The 17,484-nt window shown below is 36.6% G+C and overlaps 1 protein-coding gene across 1 annotated transcript in view; it reads left to right on the top strand.

The window, feature by feature from the left end:
* MBOAT2 (membrane bound glycerophospholipid O-acyltransferase 2) overlaps window positions 1-17,484 on the top strand; it is a 96,562-nt gene that overhangs the window by 15,705 nt on the left and 63,373 nt on the right. The window contains exons 2-3 of the mRNA XM_074820019.1: window positions 2,159-2,304; window positions 6,162-6,239. Of these exons, the coding sequence (XP_074676120.1) occupies window positions 2,159-2,304; window positions 6,162-6,239 (224 nt within the window). The remainder of the gene's footprint in view (window positions 1-2,158; window positions 2,305-6,161; window positions 6,240-17,484) is intronic.

The following is a 17,484-nucleotide window of genomic DNA, read 5'->3' as shown; positions in this document are numbered from 1 at the left end:
ATGATGATCCAGGTCAGAGATGCCAAGCACTCCTACCCTTTGCCATGGTAATAGTAGGAGACAGGTGATGACTTTTCTTCTTCCTTGGGTCTTGCTAGCTTGCTCTGAGGGGTGATCTGAAAAAGAACATCATGAGACATCAATTGGTAAATGATCTGTAATGCAGCCAAAGCAGTTATGTCTGGTCATTCAGTAAAACCAGCAGTGTTAACTTGTCCACTTACAGACAAATATTTATGCCCATTTTGTCCCTTTGTCTCTTCATCTCAGCTTCACTGTGTACCTGTCCTAATTTTTCTCCTGTCTCCTTCCACCTTCCAGTCTGTCTAGGGTGTGAGTTCCTTGGGTCAGAAACATGCTCTGTGGTATACATAGCATAATTTCTGTAATAAATATCCAAACCAAATGTCAATACTGAGTTAATAGTTAATTACTTTGGCTTTAATTTTTCTTTCTTGCCCTCTTTCTTTAAAACATTATCAGTTTGTTTCCCTTTCAGTGGTTCATTAAACTTGACTGTGTTGTATGAAGCTTTTCCATTAAATTCACAGACTCATCCCGAGTTATAAATCTCGCTCTGTTTCATTTGCATCATTGCTTATAAAGGAGAGAAAACAGGTCAAGTTATGCCCTGAAAGAGTGTCTCCTCATTTATTTAGGATTTTTCAAATACTGTTAAAAGCGTAATGAAAATGTGGGAGTAAGAGAATGGATGGCAAAGTGTACATGACTGTTTAGTTTAGGGAACTGCTCCTCTTAAAAAGAGCAGTCCTGCCTTTTGAGACTCTTTTCCCTGCTAGCACTTAATGCTTGTGTAACTTGGTATTACAGAAATTTTTAAGTGGTTCAAAAAAGAGGACTTATCCTTGGATTTGCAAATGGGGAATCTGCGCAATTGTTACAAGGATGAGACTTCTGTAGGTAGTTGGTGTTACTTAGCTTCTACATTAAATATAACCATGTTCTCATACTCTCGCCCTTATCTGTTACCACCTGAAGCTTGGCTGAAAAATGATGGAATGGGCTAGCTGAATAGTACTAGAGGTGGGCACTGTGTTGCTGCAAACATCAATATTAGGCTTGTTGTCATGAAAGTAAAAATAGTATTGTCATTGTACCCTGTGGTATTAAGTATGTATTTCAGCTAAGTGACATCAAACAGGCAAAAACGCTGTTGTGGTAAGGACTAGTGGAGAATACAATGTGTGCAAATTTCTTGTGTTAGAAATGATTATGACCTGAAGCAGTGGTCCCCAAGTTATTGCTTGTGATGTCTTGGGATGATGCTATTAGACACAGAAAATTGTTAGGTGGTTTTCTGTGAAAGAAAAAAATCCATGGAGTGGGAAATGTTCTTTTCTAAATAAAGGATTCATCTGGCTTTTTGTGGATTAAGCCAGTTTTGGTAGTGGTTGATGTATTTGAGGAAATTATTTCTTTATCATGCCCTTACTGTTAAATTTTTTACAGGCCACAGTCAGAATGATTCTTTTACTTACTGGTTTGCTTTTTTTATTCCACTTTTGCTTTTGGTGCTCTAATGTCTTTAAATATTTAATATACAAGAGATTTTCTATCTTCTAGAATAAACGGCCTGAAGGGAGGAGGAATTTCTGAAACTATCCTACTTGAATGTACGAGAAGAAAATCCAGTGTGCAGCCAAGCTGTTTATTTGATTACGTACCACTGAACTGCACTTTGTTGAGCCCTGCTTCTGCAAAGGCAACTGAAGTGATCTGCCAGTGATTTGTGTAGCTGATATGTATTTCCAAGTCACACTCACTTAAAACCAGATAAAAACCCAACCCAGATCTTCACATTACTGGGAGAGTAGAAGTGATTCCATGGTTGATAGAGTGGTTTGGTATACAGAAAATTTGCAGGAAAATACGTACTTTTGGATTTTTTTCTTTAATTCGCGCACAGATTGCCTCACAGGTTTGATGTATGTTTTCTTCTTGGCTGCTCATGGGAGCACTGGTTTGTGCTTTAGGAGGGGGAGGGGTTCTCAGGAGAAGCTCTTTGAGTCTGACATGCTGTGGTAAGAGCCATGGTAGAGCCAAAGGTTCTGCAAACTGTTAATAATGTGTGGATATTTCTGTTTAATTTTTAATACATAAGTGTGTGAGAACTTTTTTCTTTTCTTTTTTTATGCAGGTCAACTTTGTAGTGTGCCAACTGTTTGCCTTGCTTGCGGCTATTTGGTTTCGAACATACCTTCATTCAAGCAAAACTAGCCCATTTATAAGACATGTTGTTGCAACCCTCTTGGGCCTTTATCTTGCACTTTTTTGTTTTGGATGGTAAGTTGCACTTAAAATCACTTTTCAGGTACTTGTAGATTTTTCATTTCTTGTTTGCAGGGAAGCAAAATTTTGTTCTGAAAAATCTTATTACCTAATTCTGTGGGTTTTAGCTGCTGCATATGTACAAAAATTAGCTTAAATTTTCTGATGCGGTGCACAAATTTTGAAAGATCTACCATTTGCAAACTGGTAACTAACATACTGTCTGCCTGTGGTTTTGGAAGGATGGAGCAGGTGCAGTTTATTTAACTTGTACCAGTTTTTCTGTAAACTTGCTTGAGAAGTATTCTCTTGAGGCACAGCACAGGTGTGATGACTAAGAAAATTTATCATAGATATTCATTGCCTGAGAGAACTCGCTGTGTCTTTTTCTGAATATTGAATATAATCTGACTTTTTGTAGGAAGAGTGGCTGGAACTGCAGTACTGATGATGCTCCTAGTAGTATAAAACACCTGGAAAGGAGCTGGCCTTTGAGAGGTTTTTTTGGGGGGGTGTGTCTTTTATGTTTTGGAGGGAGGATGTGGTGGTTTGGTTTTTTTGTTGTTTCTTTAAACACAAATTTTCTGTGACTGCTGTTTTTATATCTTGATCTTTTCACAGTGTAACAAGCCAGAGTGTCAGTAGGACTAGTAAAGGGTATGCATTTAGTTTGGTGAAAATTTGTTTTTCCTTCAAAATTAGCTTACTAAATGGCTCTTAGCTTCCCAAGATGGCTTAAAATTAATTAAGTGCCAGTTTCATTTTATTGCATGGTAAACAAAGCGCTTGCTCAACTTTAAGTATATAGAAGACTTATTTATGCTGACTACTGTAGAGTATTATTGAACTAGGGGGAATTAATCAACTTGCAGTGCAGGTGGGAAGATACGCACATTGCATGCACGCAGGTATCTGTGCGCACACAGAGAGGGTATAAATAAATTTTGGAGTTCCAAACCAGTGATTTGGCCTCTACATTAGCATGTTGCAGAGGCTTCTCAATATTTGTTGGTATGTATTACTTTTCCTAAATTTAGAAAAAGAAAATCGGTAAGTTTTACTCTTTGGATTTACATGTGCAGTTTACCTGTGTATATATAATTCCATAACTCCCATTCATTTCTTAAACTTTAGGCTATGGTATTCTGCTTTGAGAGAATGATCTGATGTCAGAGTCTTCCAGTCAGCACCAAATGAGGAGGATGATATGAGAGATAGGTGATGCTGCATGTAGTTTTTGTGAGAGCTGTGTAAGCTTTAGAAACACGTTCTGTATCCAGTGGTTTGGAAACAGAAATCATTAATTGTAGCTTGTAATTAGAAAGGGTTAACAATATATCTGAAAATATCTGAAATTTGGGGATTGGAGACTTTTAAAAAGAAACAACCTCCACAGCCAACAGATGTAAATAAAGATTTGTGGAAGCTTCTCACTGACAATATGCCCTGGAGAAGATACCTGAGGAATTTTATACCATGGCAGAAATCCAGATTACTTTGATTTGCTTTGGATCATACTTAAAGCAATTATTTTAGCAATGAATTTCAGTTTTAGTAAAAGATTTTTTTTCCCTTACAATTATGGAACTAAAAGCTTTTTAAAAATGGCAAAAAGAACATAATTTGAGATGTTAAAAGTACCCGTTCTTTAAAAAGATGATACACTTGTTACACTTGTACCAACTCTTTTTCCTATTGATTAAATATGTATTATGCAAACATGGTTTTTGAGGGGTTTGGTTTGTTGGGTTCCCCTCATCCCTCCCCAAGGAATTAAGTATACATACATGTTACAATCCTATGGTATATCTTCAACAGCTTTTCAATTGTGTTACAATGTGTGTGTACAAGAAGGAAACTGTTCCTGTTTTCTTATACAGTGTTTATAGTAAATGTAGATTTGCAGATAATCTCATGCAAACCTGAATGTGGGAAGTACTTTGGAATCTACACGGTTATAAGAATATTTATTAGTCATTATGTTGTCCTCTTCAATTTCAGGTGTGTTAGTTTTCAGTCACCTTTGCAGTGCTTGTGATGGTGATGTGGAACAGGAAGAGAAGGGATAATGCCCTTGGGGATAATAACAGCTAGCATAAAAGGCCTAGAATACCCTTTGTATGTAGCTTAAAATTTACTACTTCATGTTGTATTTGAATGCATCCCTTTTAATTTTTGAATCAGAGATCAATCATATTGCTACTGTTAACAACTCTGAAAGAGAAATGTTTTCAGAGACTGTAATCTTGATACGTTACTCCATGTCAACCCTCACTTTTTCAGGCTTTGATATATTATGTCCCTTTCTCCGTTTAAGAAGCAAATCTCCATAATTTTTGTCATTTCACTAATGCTGTCTTTGCTACATAGTGTTGCTAATATGTGGCTGATACAAAAAGAAAAAGTAAATATTTTTTTTTAATTGGCAATTGCTTATATTAAATGTGCATTTGAATTTTAGGTAGTCATATCTTAGATGAGACTAGCTAGTAGTGAAGCATGGGAACGTGTGCAGATTGGATCTTCCATAAAAAGTCAAGCTTTTCAAGGTCAGTTAATATCCAAGTGAATTGCTTTCCCTTAGTTCATCATGTGTAGACTTTGTAGGATTTTAGCTGGATAGAACTGGGTTTCTTGTTGAAAATCTCTGAAGACATCTCCTTGTGAATAAATGAGGATTGAAATTAGGAAGTTGCTGGTGATGAGCTGAAAGAAAACAGCATCAGTATAACAAAACAGTGGCTGCTTTTTAGGCTGTTTTTTTATGGGAAAAGTTCCAAAACTAGAGCAGTGTGTCACTTGGGCACATGTAAGTATGCTACTGAAGCACTTAAAGTACCAGAGTGAAAGGGAATTAACTTACTGCAGATCAGATGCTTTTCCCCAATCACTGGCAATGGTTTACCACCAGTGTTCTAGTTTACTGAAATATCACAGAATCACACAATTGTCTAGGTTGGAAAGGACCTTGAAGATCATCTAGTCCAACCATCAACCCAACATTAACAGTTCCCAACTACACCATATCCCTCAGCGCTATGTCAACCCACCTCTTAAACACATCCAGGGATGGGGACTCCACCACCTCTCTGGGCAGCCCATTCCAACGCCTAACAACTAGTTCTGTAAAGAAATGCTTCCTAATAAAATTAGGAAGTATAAAATTCCTTAAAAAAACCAAACCAAAACAAAAACCAAACCCCCCAAACCCCAAAACAACAGTGGTGTGGGTAGCTATGGTGGTAAGCTGTGGAAAACAAATAAGGAGAAGAGGTTAGAGCACCTTTGTGAAATAAATCTGTGCGTTGTTGGTGTGTAGGTTTTTTGTGGTTTTGAGGCCATCATCACCATCATCCCTTCATCAATTATTGATGACACAGGGCAAAGAGACTGGCTGGACAGAGTTACCATTTCTATTGACTGGGAAATCTTCCCATATACTGATATTGTGGATACTAAGATATTGTTGGCCTTAACTGAGATACCTGTTGTTGCAAACAGGTAAAAAGATGAGTATAAAAATTGAACCACAAAATGTTAGTGTTATTTACACGCAAAATAATGCTAAGTGGAAGTATTATGAGCCATATTTTTTAAATTTTTTTTAAGGATTATCAGCATTTATTATGTTCTTGTTTATCAGCTGGAGAATTCTAGCTAAGTCTGTGGTTTTTGATCATTACTGCTGTCTGTGCTATGCTGAAGGGGGAAGCTTGCAACAGAAGGGAGGGCTGCAGAAAACCTAAATAGAACAAAAGGTTTTTTTGGAAGCAGTAATGGAGTTAAAATTTGAACCTCTTTAATTTCATGTTAAATAAATGTATGCTTAAATAAAAAAATGCGTGTTCTAAATAAAATTTTTTTTTTCCTAGGTATGCCTTACATTTTGTTATACAAAGTGGAATTTCCTACTATATCATGATCATAATAGGAGTGGAAAATATGCACAAGTAAGTTTCCATTCTAAAATTTTTTTTTTCTTTTACAAGACTGCTACTGTTTAGGTGTTTTTGTAACTGTGCACACATGGCATACTTCTGGTTGTATCATAATAGTTCAGTATTTGAATTCTGCTAACCATGGTTTTATTTCCAGGAGAGAAAATGGCTTATTTGGATATTTTTGCCAGCTTTTTGGAATATCTAAAGCTTGTTAGAATTGGTAATATCCCACTGAGATGTCTTTTGTGTTCTCAGCATTCTGATTTTTTGTCATTACTTAATCATGAATAATTCTAGGTGTCTCACAAATGAATTAACTATACCAATGTAATTTGATAACAGCCAGTGCTTGTAGAAGAAAGATATCTGAAGGGAACAGAATTTGTGTGAGCAGTTTTTTAGGTACTAAGTGTTTGTAATTACCTCTTTTTTTGGTGGTGTTTTTTTTTTTTTATAAAAACACAGTGTGATTGCTCTTAGGTTAAAAATACTATCGTAAAATTACATATGTAGGGCATTATTTTAGGTTTGCTTGAACATGTGATTGTATTGGCAGTATCTGAATCCATATAGAATGGCACTTGTTTCTCTTTTAGCAGGAAAGACATTTATTTTATTGCTGTATGCATATGTTTTACTATTCTCCTAGTCTGGAGATCAGAACCAAATTAGGTTCCCACTGTGTTAATTCCTGCATAAATGTTTAGAAAAATAGCAAATTCTTGCTTGAATAGGTTCCTGAAGTATGTGAGGCTGTCAGGAAAGATGCTGGTGGAAGAACTAAAAAGGAAAATTGCTTTACACAGAAAGGGCAAAGCCAGGACGTCCTTAGTTCATGATCCTGCCTGTTAGAACACTCTGCTTCTTTACAGTCTGTTGCTGAATATAATTTTATTGTCTTTTGAAATACCCCATATTAGGCTGTTATTTTCAGGATTTTCTACAAAGCTTGATGTATTAAAACCACTGCAGATGTGAGAGAGCTTCATTTGGTTGGATGGCTGGGTGATATTCTAATGGTTTATTTGATTAGAAGTTGTCTTAAAGCAACTTGTTCCTAGCAATTTCTCTTTAGACATGTAACAATGTAAGTTATAACTTACATAGCTTAATATTTAAAAAAAAAATTATTGATGTGGTTAAATGCTGCAGAGGGAGATACCAGACAGGAATACCTTTGGTCTTTAACATAACAAATTACATAGGTTTGTGGTAAAAGGAAATCTAGCAGTGGTTTACTTCCCTAATAGTGGGAGGCAGGTAGGCATGTGTGTATTTGACATTCCTGCATTGGAGCAAGGGAACTTGCTGGTTCCTGATCCTCCCAGTTCATACCAGCTGATTTAACTGCATGGCCTGATCTGCTGAAATGGTTGCTGTGCTATACACAACTGTGTGTGCATGTTCCTTGTTACCCTCCCAACTACACAGTAACTAAGAGTAAAACCTAGATTTGACTACTGTGTTTACATTGCTCTGTCCGGTATGAATTAGCATGCCGTTGGATAAAACTGGAAAGCTGCTCTTTCAGTGGAGGATAAAATGTAACAAATGAGGTAATTTGTTACTTCAAGTTGTGGACAATGTTTGGATGCTGTATGGGAAGCTCCAGGAGCCAGTTCTAGTAGAGATACAGGCAAGGTTGTACGAGGTTTGCTCCCGCCATTGCCACAGTATCCCAGAAGAGGTGGTGCCTCCTGGTGTCCCTATATGCCTGTACCTTCTACTGAAGGAATGCGCCAGGTACTCTGAATTTTCTGCTATGGAAGTGCCACTTAGGGCTTTCTGTTTAGCAGTCTGAACAGAAACTAATGTGAATGACTCCTCTCCCCACCTAAATGTTTGTCTTCAGGCTACAAATGTGCCTCGTGGAGCCCTGGGGAGATTTAAGGTTAAGTGCTCTATAACAGGATGTAGCTGGTACCACCTGGTCCAGGTAAAACCCCTGGGGATGGGAGGGGTGGGGGAACAACTGACCTCATTAAAGACGAATATATTTATATTTTATATTTTACCAACTTTATTCTAAAAGTTCATTAGGTGAAAATGAGTTACCTGAGATTGGGATTTAACTAAAATTGATCTATTATTTTTATCCTTGAGTCTTACTTAAGCGATGGTACTTTAAATGAAAGATGGAGTGATAACACTAGCTCTCCTGAATGGTTCAAAAGCTCTTATCTTTTAATTTGTGACTAAGCTATCTTAATATTTATTTGGTGCTTTCATGGCTTAGTTAATTGTGAAACTGAAAAATGTGTTTAAACAAGTTCTCAATTCCAGTGAATTTGCATTTGGTAGTTGATGTGCTAATATTTATTTTTATTTTTTTCTTCTCTTATGATTGTGGAATTGCTAGAAGTTTTTTCCTTAAAGCATTTGGCTACTGTTAACTAAGAGCTATGTATAGCAGTGCTAGCACAGGTGATTTGATGATAAGGTTTTTAAGGTTTCTAGGTAACTCTTTCTCTTTTGACTTGATTGTTCATTTTATGGTTGTTAAACAATGTCCCTTAGCCTATGGGGAAAGGAAAGTTAATTATAGGGTCTCACAGGCGCTTAACTGAAGTCAGTAGTTTTCTCAGTGACTTCACTGACAAAATACAGAAGTCCCAGCTGTGTCAGTGTGGAAAATAAATCTGTTTATTTAAAATATTTCATGTTAAACTGTTCACTTAAATTTCTTAAATATGTTAATGTAAAATCAAGTGATAGACATGCTATTCATGTCTGATCTTCTGTGTTATGCTTACCGTTGCAGGATGATACTTGTTCCAGAAGTCTGGAGTTGAACTGCTAAGACTGATTATTCTGCTTATATATAAGACTGGTTATTTCTGGCTTTAGAAAAAAAAATTCATGTAACTGTTTTCTAGCATATGTAAGTTGTGAAAAGTAAATTAATGAAGGACACAGAGACCTGAGATAACTAATAGCAGTAAATACATAATGAGCCGACGTGTCTGTGACACAAGTGCCACAGAGGTGATCAAGGGACTGGAGCATCTCTGCTGTGAGAACAGGCTGAGAGAGCTGGGACTGTTCAGCCTGGAGAAGAGCAATCTCAGGGGAATCTCATCAATGTTTATAAATATCTGGGGAGAGGGTGCCAGGCTCTTTTCAGTGGTGCCCAGCAACAGGACCAGAGGCAATGGGCACAAACTGAAACACAGAAAGTGCCAGAAACACTTTTTTACTATGAGAGAGGTTGTAGAGTCTCCTTCAGAGATATTCAGAAGCCATCAGGACGTGGTCCTGGCCAGCTGGCTCTGGGTGGCCCAGCTTGAGCAGGGGGGATGGACCAGATGACCTCCTGAGGTCCCTCCCAACCTCAACCATTCTGTGGTTCTAATTTACTGTGCACATACAATTCTTTGTACTGTACCTGTACTCATGTATGTGAGATGTTTGAACATAGTAATGTAAAGAGATATTTGAATTTGTGTAAACAAACTTTGATTGTAACTGGTTTGGCCCTTGTGGAGGTGCTTCCTGGTCATTCCTTTCCTTAGAATTTGGGAATGTTAATCCTCATTAAGTTTTCTTTACCCTCCTAGCCATAGCCAGGACAGAGCAATGGCTTGCTCCCCTTTATCCTTCACTCTTTGCTGTGGCTTCGACAAACAGTGGGAGATGTGGCAAAGTAGGGAGGGGTAGAGAAGACTTGATCTTAGAAATGTCAGATTAAGAGACAAATAAATCCTGGTTCATCTGAGTGAACTAATTCACTCAGTGTTAATTGAGGCACTTAATTTGTCAGTCAGGTGTTTAATAATGCTGAATGACATGACTTGTTGATAGATAGGTTTGAGTGCTAGTTAGCCTACAACTTAAATTGCTGTGAAAATTAAGTTATATATTTTAAAAAAGTTGTGGTTTCAGTGAAATACAAAATGAATGAAGCAAACTATGCTCACTCATCATGTGAGGTATTGGCAAGGTTTTCATAAGCATCTTTGTATCTCTAGAAGTGAGAGCATTCATAAACTGAAATTATTTTTGAAAATGGGAGTTAGGCTGTTTTTTGAACTTTTGTCTTTTCCAAAGGCCCCTAATCAAGGTAAATGTAAGGGTTTTTTTGGTTTGTTTTTGTGGGGTTTTTGTTGCTGTCTGCTGCTGATTTGATCACAGGTGTTTTAGTCTATGAAGAACATATGTGATGGGGGTAAAGATTTTTTTTTATCTGCAAAAAAGGATCTGAAGCAACATCTAAAATTAGTTATCAAATCAACAGACTGAAAAACAATATCTAACAATTGTTAAGGGTTTGACTAAGAAATGCTAAGAAATTTCTCAGTTACAGATTTGTAATTTACTTATTTAACTTGAATAAAAATGTCTGGTACATAGGTAGCTGCCAAAGGACAGAGGGCATAGCACTGAGAATACCTGGATTCAGATTTTGAAGTATTAATAGCTGTGAAATGTTCTGCATATGCAAACACAATTTTTCTGTATTTCTGCTTCTACAGTTAGTGCACATAAAAAACTTATTTGAAGTTAAGAAATTAAGTGAGAGGTGAAAAATATTAAGTATGTTCTTACTCAGCCAAGGATAAATGCAAGATGGAGAAAGATGAGATCTGGTTCTGTAGCATTAAATAATGCAAAGACTGAAAAAAATAGTACAGTTCTGTCACTGCAAGCAATTTTTGTTGTCTTATCAGATCTATGTTAAATGAAAAAAACCCTTACTTTTATAATTACAAAGCTTGTATTTGATTAAAAAGCAATTGAAAGGTATTTTTTGTAGATGAGAATCAAATACATATTAAACAGTATGATTTCTACAGTATGCATAGAAATCTTATCCTCCCCATTTAGAAATAAACAGCAAGGCTAATGAATAGCTGTATTTAGGAGCATATTTCAATAGTTATCAGCTAAAAAGAATCAGTTTTCTATTTAAGTGGTATGTCTTTTCCCAAAGAAAAGGAATTGCATGTGCTGAGTTCCCCCTAGGAAAGGGTAGATGGTCTTTATATGCATCTGTCTCAGCATGAGCAGTGTTGTGGCTAAAGCAGCTAATGCAAATCTTCAATATATGAAAAGATCATCAGGGTTTTTTTTTATCTCCAAAAGTTGAGGTGAGATTGCCGAGTTTTGTCCTGTTCCAGTAGCCAGGATTAAGGAATCATTTAGAAATACTGGATTTCATGTTAAGAGCCACAGCAATGATTTGGGGAACTGAAACCTTATTGGGTTCTTACCAAGGAACTACAAGAGAGTAAAGTATTTATGTTGGAGATAAAAATGCAGAGAACTTCTATTTTAGCAGACCAAGAATTACAAAAAGTGGAGTTATTGGTATCGAAAGCAAGATTGCTGTTTTCCTTTAGATGGAAACTCTTTTCTGCTATCAGAAATACTATTATGGCTTTACGCAGAAGGATGCTTCAATTCCTTTATTGAATTGGTTAGTACACTTATTATTTTTTTTTAATAGGAAAGCATACGGTCTGCTGCTAGATGGTATTCCCACTTAGATAAGATCTTTGAGGTTTTGCTTGCGTAATGGCAAAGACTTCTTGTTCGTTTGCAAAGGTGAACGCTAATTTTTTTCTTCAATGTAGCTTATCTTGTACACATATTGAAAAAGTAAAACCAGAGTTAAAACAGAACTATCACAGATAACTGAAGCTTGTGATCTGAAATAGGCTTCATGTTTTCATTAAAATTTCTCATGGCTGTTAATTTTGTCCTTAACTGCCAGGTTTCTTCTTTATATGGTTAAATCAGATGATCTACTTGTGAATGTCTTAACTGGAGTTAACTGTGCAGATGAGAGGTCTGCACAGCTTGGATTCTTGTATCCTGCGACCTTGGTAATCTGTGGGGATAGGACTTACATGGGGCATATCCTATAGTTCTTTGAAGTTTAATAACTTCCTCCCACATGCATCACTTCTACATCAAATTGCTCATCAAAACCACTTACAGTTAAAAACTGACCTACCAAAATTAAAAACCAGCAACAACAAACCCCCCAATATCCCTGTTTCCTTTCTGGAGCTTGGAAACTGAGATTAATAGTGTTAGAAGTTTGGGGTTTTTTCTTGAGTGTGCTTTATAGATTTATTAATCTTCATAATTTGTTGTATATTGAATTTTTCTGATGCTTACCTAGAGATCAGACTTTTGTATTCTGAAGAGTGTGAATGGAAACACGGAGGAGCACCAGGCAGTAATTCTCTGTATTCTGAAGACTTGACCATTACAGATATAGCCATGTAAATGAATGGCTGTCTTCAATGACTTCAGAAGTGAGCACTTCTTGAAATAAAGAGCTGTGAAGGAATTTCCTAGTAATCTTTGTTAATTTCTTTTGAAAGTATTTGTTTTAAGTAGTTATTACAAGTTCATCTGCTTTGATAACTTCCTATAACTCTCCTGGCTGTGCTTGGATAGAACTCAATGCATTGCTTAAAGCAATAAAGGTATAAATTGAAAAATAATTTGATATATTATTCTTAAAATTGGAATGTTTAAATGGAAAGGCCTTTATTGATCATGGTTTTTCTAATTACAAGAATGGACTGCAAATTGAACTAGAGTTTTCTTTAGTGCTTGTCACTTTTGTCTTATTTTTAAATAAAGATTAAATACATTTATCTTTTGGTCTGTGTGTGTGTCCCCCCATGTGTATATATAGGGAGAAGGAAGGAAAGACGGGAATCATGTAGTGTCTGCAGCTTTGTGAAGGTTGACACTTAAGTAGAGAGGTTGATAAAGACCATAAACAACAATGCAAAATAAGGCATTTTTGAAGTGTTGTAGCCACTTCAGTGGATTTGGTACAAAAGGGGGATATGCTGCCTTAATGCAACTAGAAAAAACTCTGATTGTATACTTTGTATTTTCAGGGAGAAAAGACTAATGAGCTTGTTTTTAAATTCCCTCTTTTTAATTTTTTTAATTTTATTTTTTACTTGGTTGGTGATGTTCAAAGAATAGAGTTCTCAGAAGAAAAGTCATTTTAATAATGTTTTTGGCATATAAAACCTCATTAGATTTGAGAACTTAGGTGAAAAAATTTCTGGACTCCTGTTTATAAACTAGCTATACATTATTGGGTATTGATTTTAACCTGAAAAGGGCTTCTCTTACTTTCCTAAACTTTAAATTGATAAGTAGTTTTTACACACTGTGTACTTGGCTTCTATAAGCATATAGAGGACAACCTTTTCTTGGAAGGAAGCAGTAGTGTAAAATGGCTGGGTGTGTTAGAAATCTGTTGGGACTGAATAGCTATTGCTTTTTGGCTTGCTTGCATAGATCTCATTTTTTTTAAATCTTTGTGCTCAAAGTGAAGCTGGGCACAATCAATCAAGTAAAAGAAAATTGATAGAGTCAGGTCATGTTTTCTGGGCTCTGCATTTGTTTGGTAATCTCTAAAAGCTGTAGCATCTATATAGGTACTTATTCAAGGCACATTACTCTGCCTGTCATGCTGCCAAGCAACTTGACTGCTAGCAAATGAGCTCTGAGTCATGGTATCATTGCTGCATGGTTTATTACCTCAACAAACTATTGATGTCAAATAAATCAGGCTTCCTACAAAATGAAGTGGCAGAATAAATTGTACCTAGAGAAGAGTTCAGTGAAAGCTGTGTTCTTCAGCTCCTGGCAAATGCTGCTGCTAATAAGAATTGATTAAAAATTCTGGTTGCATGGCATTGACTGAATTGAACCAGTGATGTTTGATAGAGATACTTAGATGCTAGGATTCTGTCAGGATGCTAGGATAGTCAACTTTCTTCTCTAAGTGCATGCTTCTGCATAGTTTTTTATTCTTCAGTGAAATATCTTGTATTTGAGACAAATTTCACTCGAGTAATTATGACAAGTTCAGCACACAATCATTTCATTGTCCTTAATGGAACTGTTGGCTGTCAATTATGCAAGTCTGTTTTGCCTGCAGAACTGCAAGTGGTGGTGTACAGAGTGATCTGGGTTGGAGTTAAAAGGTGTTTGAAGAAATTAAAAGATCGTGACACTTTTTGTTACAGATGCACAACGAAACAAAAAAATCTGTGGTTTGTTTCTTTTAAGGGAAAGTGGATGTAAATGAAAAGCACTGATATTTCAAAAATGCAAACTTCATTTTAAAATCCAGTGTCTCAATTAAACATGTGAATAAGTTTCATATAGCTTTTCAAGCTGATTGGTTTTGCAGGTCTAATGCCTTTACTGGAAGTCGAAGATGAGATCACAGAATCATAGAATAGCTGAGGAGGGAAATGTTTTAGACTCCAACCCCCCTTTTCAAAGCAGGATCTACTAGAGCAGGTTGCTCTGTGAAACCCAAGTCTTCCTTAATATGAACATGATCCTGTGTGGCTCCAGTTGTCATAAGCATGCTAGCCATTTCCTTTTGGTGTCTTGCTTCAGTGTCTTATAGCTTAAAATTTATCTGTGGTGACTTCATGTGGCTTAGTTTTCTGATCTGATCTGGACTTGCTACAAAACTTTTTTTATTCTTTAATTTCCCCCTGCCCAGTAATTGCACAGTGTTGTTAAATATCAAGAAAATTGCACAGATTTAACATTGTTAACTTAAAATTAAATGAGTCTAAAAGATTTAAAGTGAAATAAAATAACTACAATTAAGACGATTATTTTGGTAGGAGGAGACCACGTTAGGCAACAAGTAGTAGAGTTTGTCTTACTATCCTTATAAGAGATAGTATCAATAATGAAAAGGGCCGGTAGAGTCAAAACACACAATACAAAGACTCTGCCAAGAAATGGTATGTAACTCTTTGTGTGTAAGTAAAAACAGGTGGAAACCAGGCTGAGTAAGAAAGAAATAATCAGAGGAAGTATTTGATACTTTAAGTTTGGTTTTACTTTCAATTCACTTTTCAATTGCATTTGAAGACAAATGTGTTTCCAGTATTGAAACAAGAAATCCATTCTTCTATGCCATAAGATATGTAAAGGATTTATTTATACTCTCTTCAGTATGGATGAAATGCTTGGAAGTTTTAAGAGGGTTATGTGCAAGAAGTCCTATTGCCTTGTATATGGATTGGCATATTTTTTAGCTGGGAAGCTTATTGTTTTATGACAGTAAATGTCAACATTTGCTGTTTAAAAGTTGCATTTGATTATGTTGAAAGAGAAGTGGGTAAATAAAAAAAGATACTGTAAGTTACTCTAATTCCCATCTTAAAGCTGATTTAAGTGATAGTGGAGCTTTTTGGTGTTCTGTTTTCTGGGAAATTTTAGCTATATGGTGCTGAAGCAGGTTTGCTGTGTGTGTCTACACCTAGCAAGAAGATGCAAGTACCTTGGACAACGTAGCATGGTGTTAATTTTAAATACTGGTGATGAAATAAAAAATACTTAGTATAGCCAAATGCTAAGCAGTTTGCACAGTCATTACTAATCGCAGGCACAACAGGAACTGTGAAGTCAGTAGGCTTGCAAAAGGAGGCTCTGGGTATTTCAGTGTATGATTACTTAGAGTGAATAATCTGTTTTATTAATAGATCATATCACATGGAAATGCACAATGCATACAAGTAATGCATAATTTTAACCAACAGTCACGTAACTGGCTTTCTTTTTCTTGGTGTTCTGCCCTTTCTAGGAGTGTCTAATGTTTTAAATACCATATCCTGAGAACTCCTTAGTAAGTCTCAGGCTTTTTGGTTCACCAGGTGTTCCTCTTCTCCTTCCCTCCACATGGTATTCATTTGTGATACCACATTTAATGTATGCTGTGGCATCATCCATGTGTCTAATCACTGTCTTCTGCCTTTGATACTGAGTGCTAATTTTTTTGTGATTGGTATTGTTGCTTTTGTAGAAAGCTTTTCATTTTCAATGTAGCTCACAATCTGTTGAATGCTTTAAGGACATCTTGCGAGGTATGAATGAGGTGATATGCATATAGTGAGAACTAGTAAGATTCTGCCATTTCCCTACATAAGGTATATAGATGCCCCCTGAAACCTGGGAAATGTATTATAATAAATCAAAAGAAAACCTACAGAGTCATTTTCTGTTTTTTCTGCAGGATGAAGGTAAGTCTTGCTGATCAGCAATATCCACTTTTTTCTCCAAGTCCAGGCTCCTCTGACTTTCATTCTCTATGTGACCCTGGTGCTCTGGAAAGCTGACCAGTGAATGCCATAGGCACATTCTTCTGCAGGCAGAGGACATTCATGTAAAACTGTGGTCTTGAGGGCATTGTTTTTCAGTTATCTTGGCTGCAGTAGTTTCACTGGAAGATCTGCTTGAGAAATTCATGTAAGCAGTGTGATTGCAATTTCTTAAGCATTGTCCCCACAGTAACTTCTTACCACTTTATACGGTAGCAAAATTAGAATCAGTCTATGTGAACATGATGTGGTATGTTATATTACTAGGCCTGAGGGAGTTTTCCAGAAGAACAGGAGGGCCTTGCTACCGAGTTGCTACCAGAGCTGCAGTCAGAAGCCAGTGGCTTCTTCATCGTTCTTAGCTGCTGGAGAGCAGAATAGCAGATCTGGCTGTGTTTTATATAAATGTCTGAAGTAACAACATCCGTATCCAGGCAGGATATCTCCAAACTGAAATAGCTGAAGCTTTCTAAACCTTTCAAAAGGGTGTGAAAGCAGAACTTGGTTCATAGGTGGCTTCTGAAAAGCGGGTTGAAATAAAGCTTTATTCTGATGTTGGTTTGATATGTGGCTTTGAAAGCTGGTTAGTTTCTCTGGCACTTCTCCACACTTCATGTGTGAGCAATTAGTGTATGTGACACAATCTGTATAAACAGTAGAAGGGTCTAAATAAAGGAGCCTAAGGCACCTAGAAGCAGATTGAGTTTAGTTTGTTGTGCTAGCTATGCTTTGCTATGTTATATGTTATTCATATAACTATGCAGTGCATTTTTCAATGACCGTGCAAAGGTATTCCCTTTGCAGTGTAGAAATGCAAATGCCTGAGGACTATGAAATTATTTCTGCTTCTCAATGCTCTTCTCTTATAAATGAGGACTGAGATACAAAGTACAACATCAATCATCTAAAACACACACAGAAATCAGAATTTCTGAAGGGCTGGAAGGAATGTCCTATGAGGAGCAGCTAAGGACCTTGGGTTTGTCTAGTTTGGAGAAAAGGAGTCTGAGGGGCAACCTCATCACTCTCTACAGCTTCGTGAGGAGGGGTAGCAGAGAGGGAGGTGCTGGTCTCTTCTCCCTGGTACCCAATGATAGGACACATGGGAATGGTTCGAAGGTGCACCAGGGGAGATTTAGACTTGA

The sequence above is a fragment of the Strix aluco genome, chromosome 3, assembly GCF_031877795.1.
Source record: "Strix aluco isolate bStrAlu1 chromosome 3, bStrAlu1.hap1, whole genome shotgun sequence".
Classification (NCBI taxonomy): Eukaryota; Metazoa; Chordata; class Aves; order Strigiformes; family Strigidae; genus Strix; species Strix aluco.
Note: the sequence above shows the minus strand (reverse complement) of the source record. Positions and strands in the feature narration are given on the sequence as shown.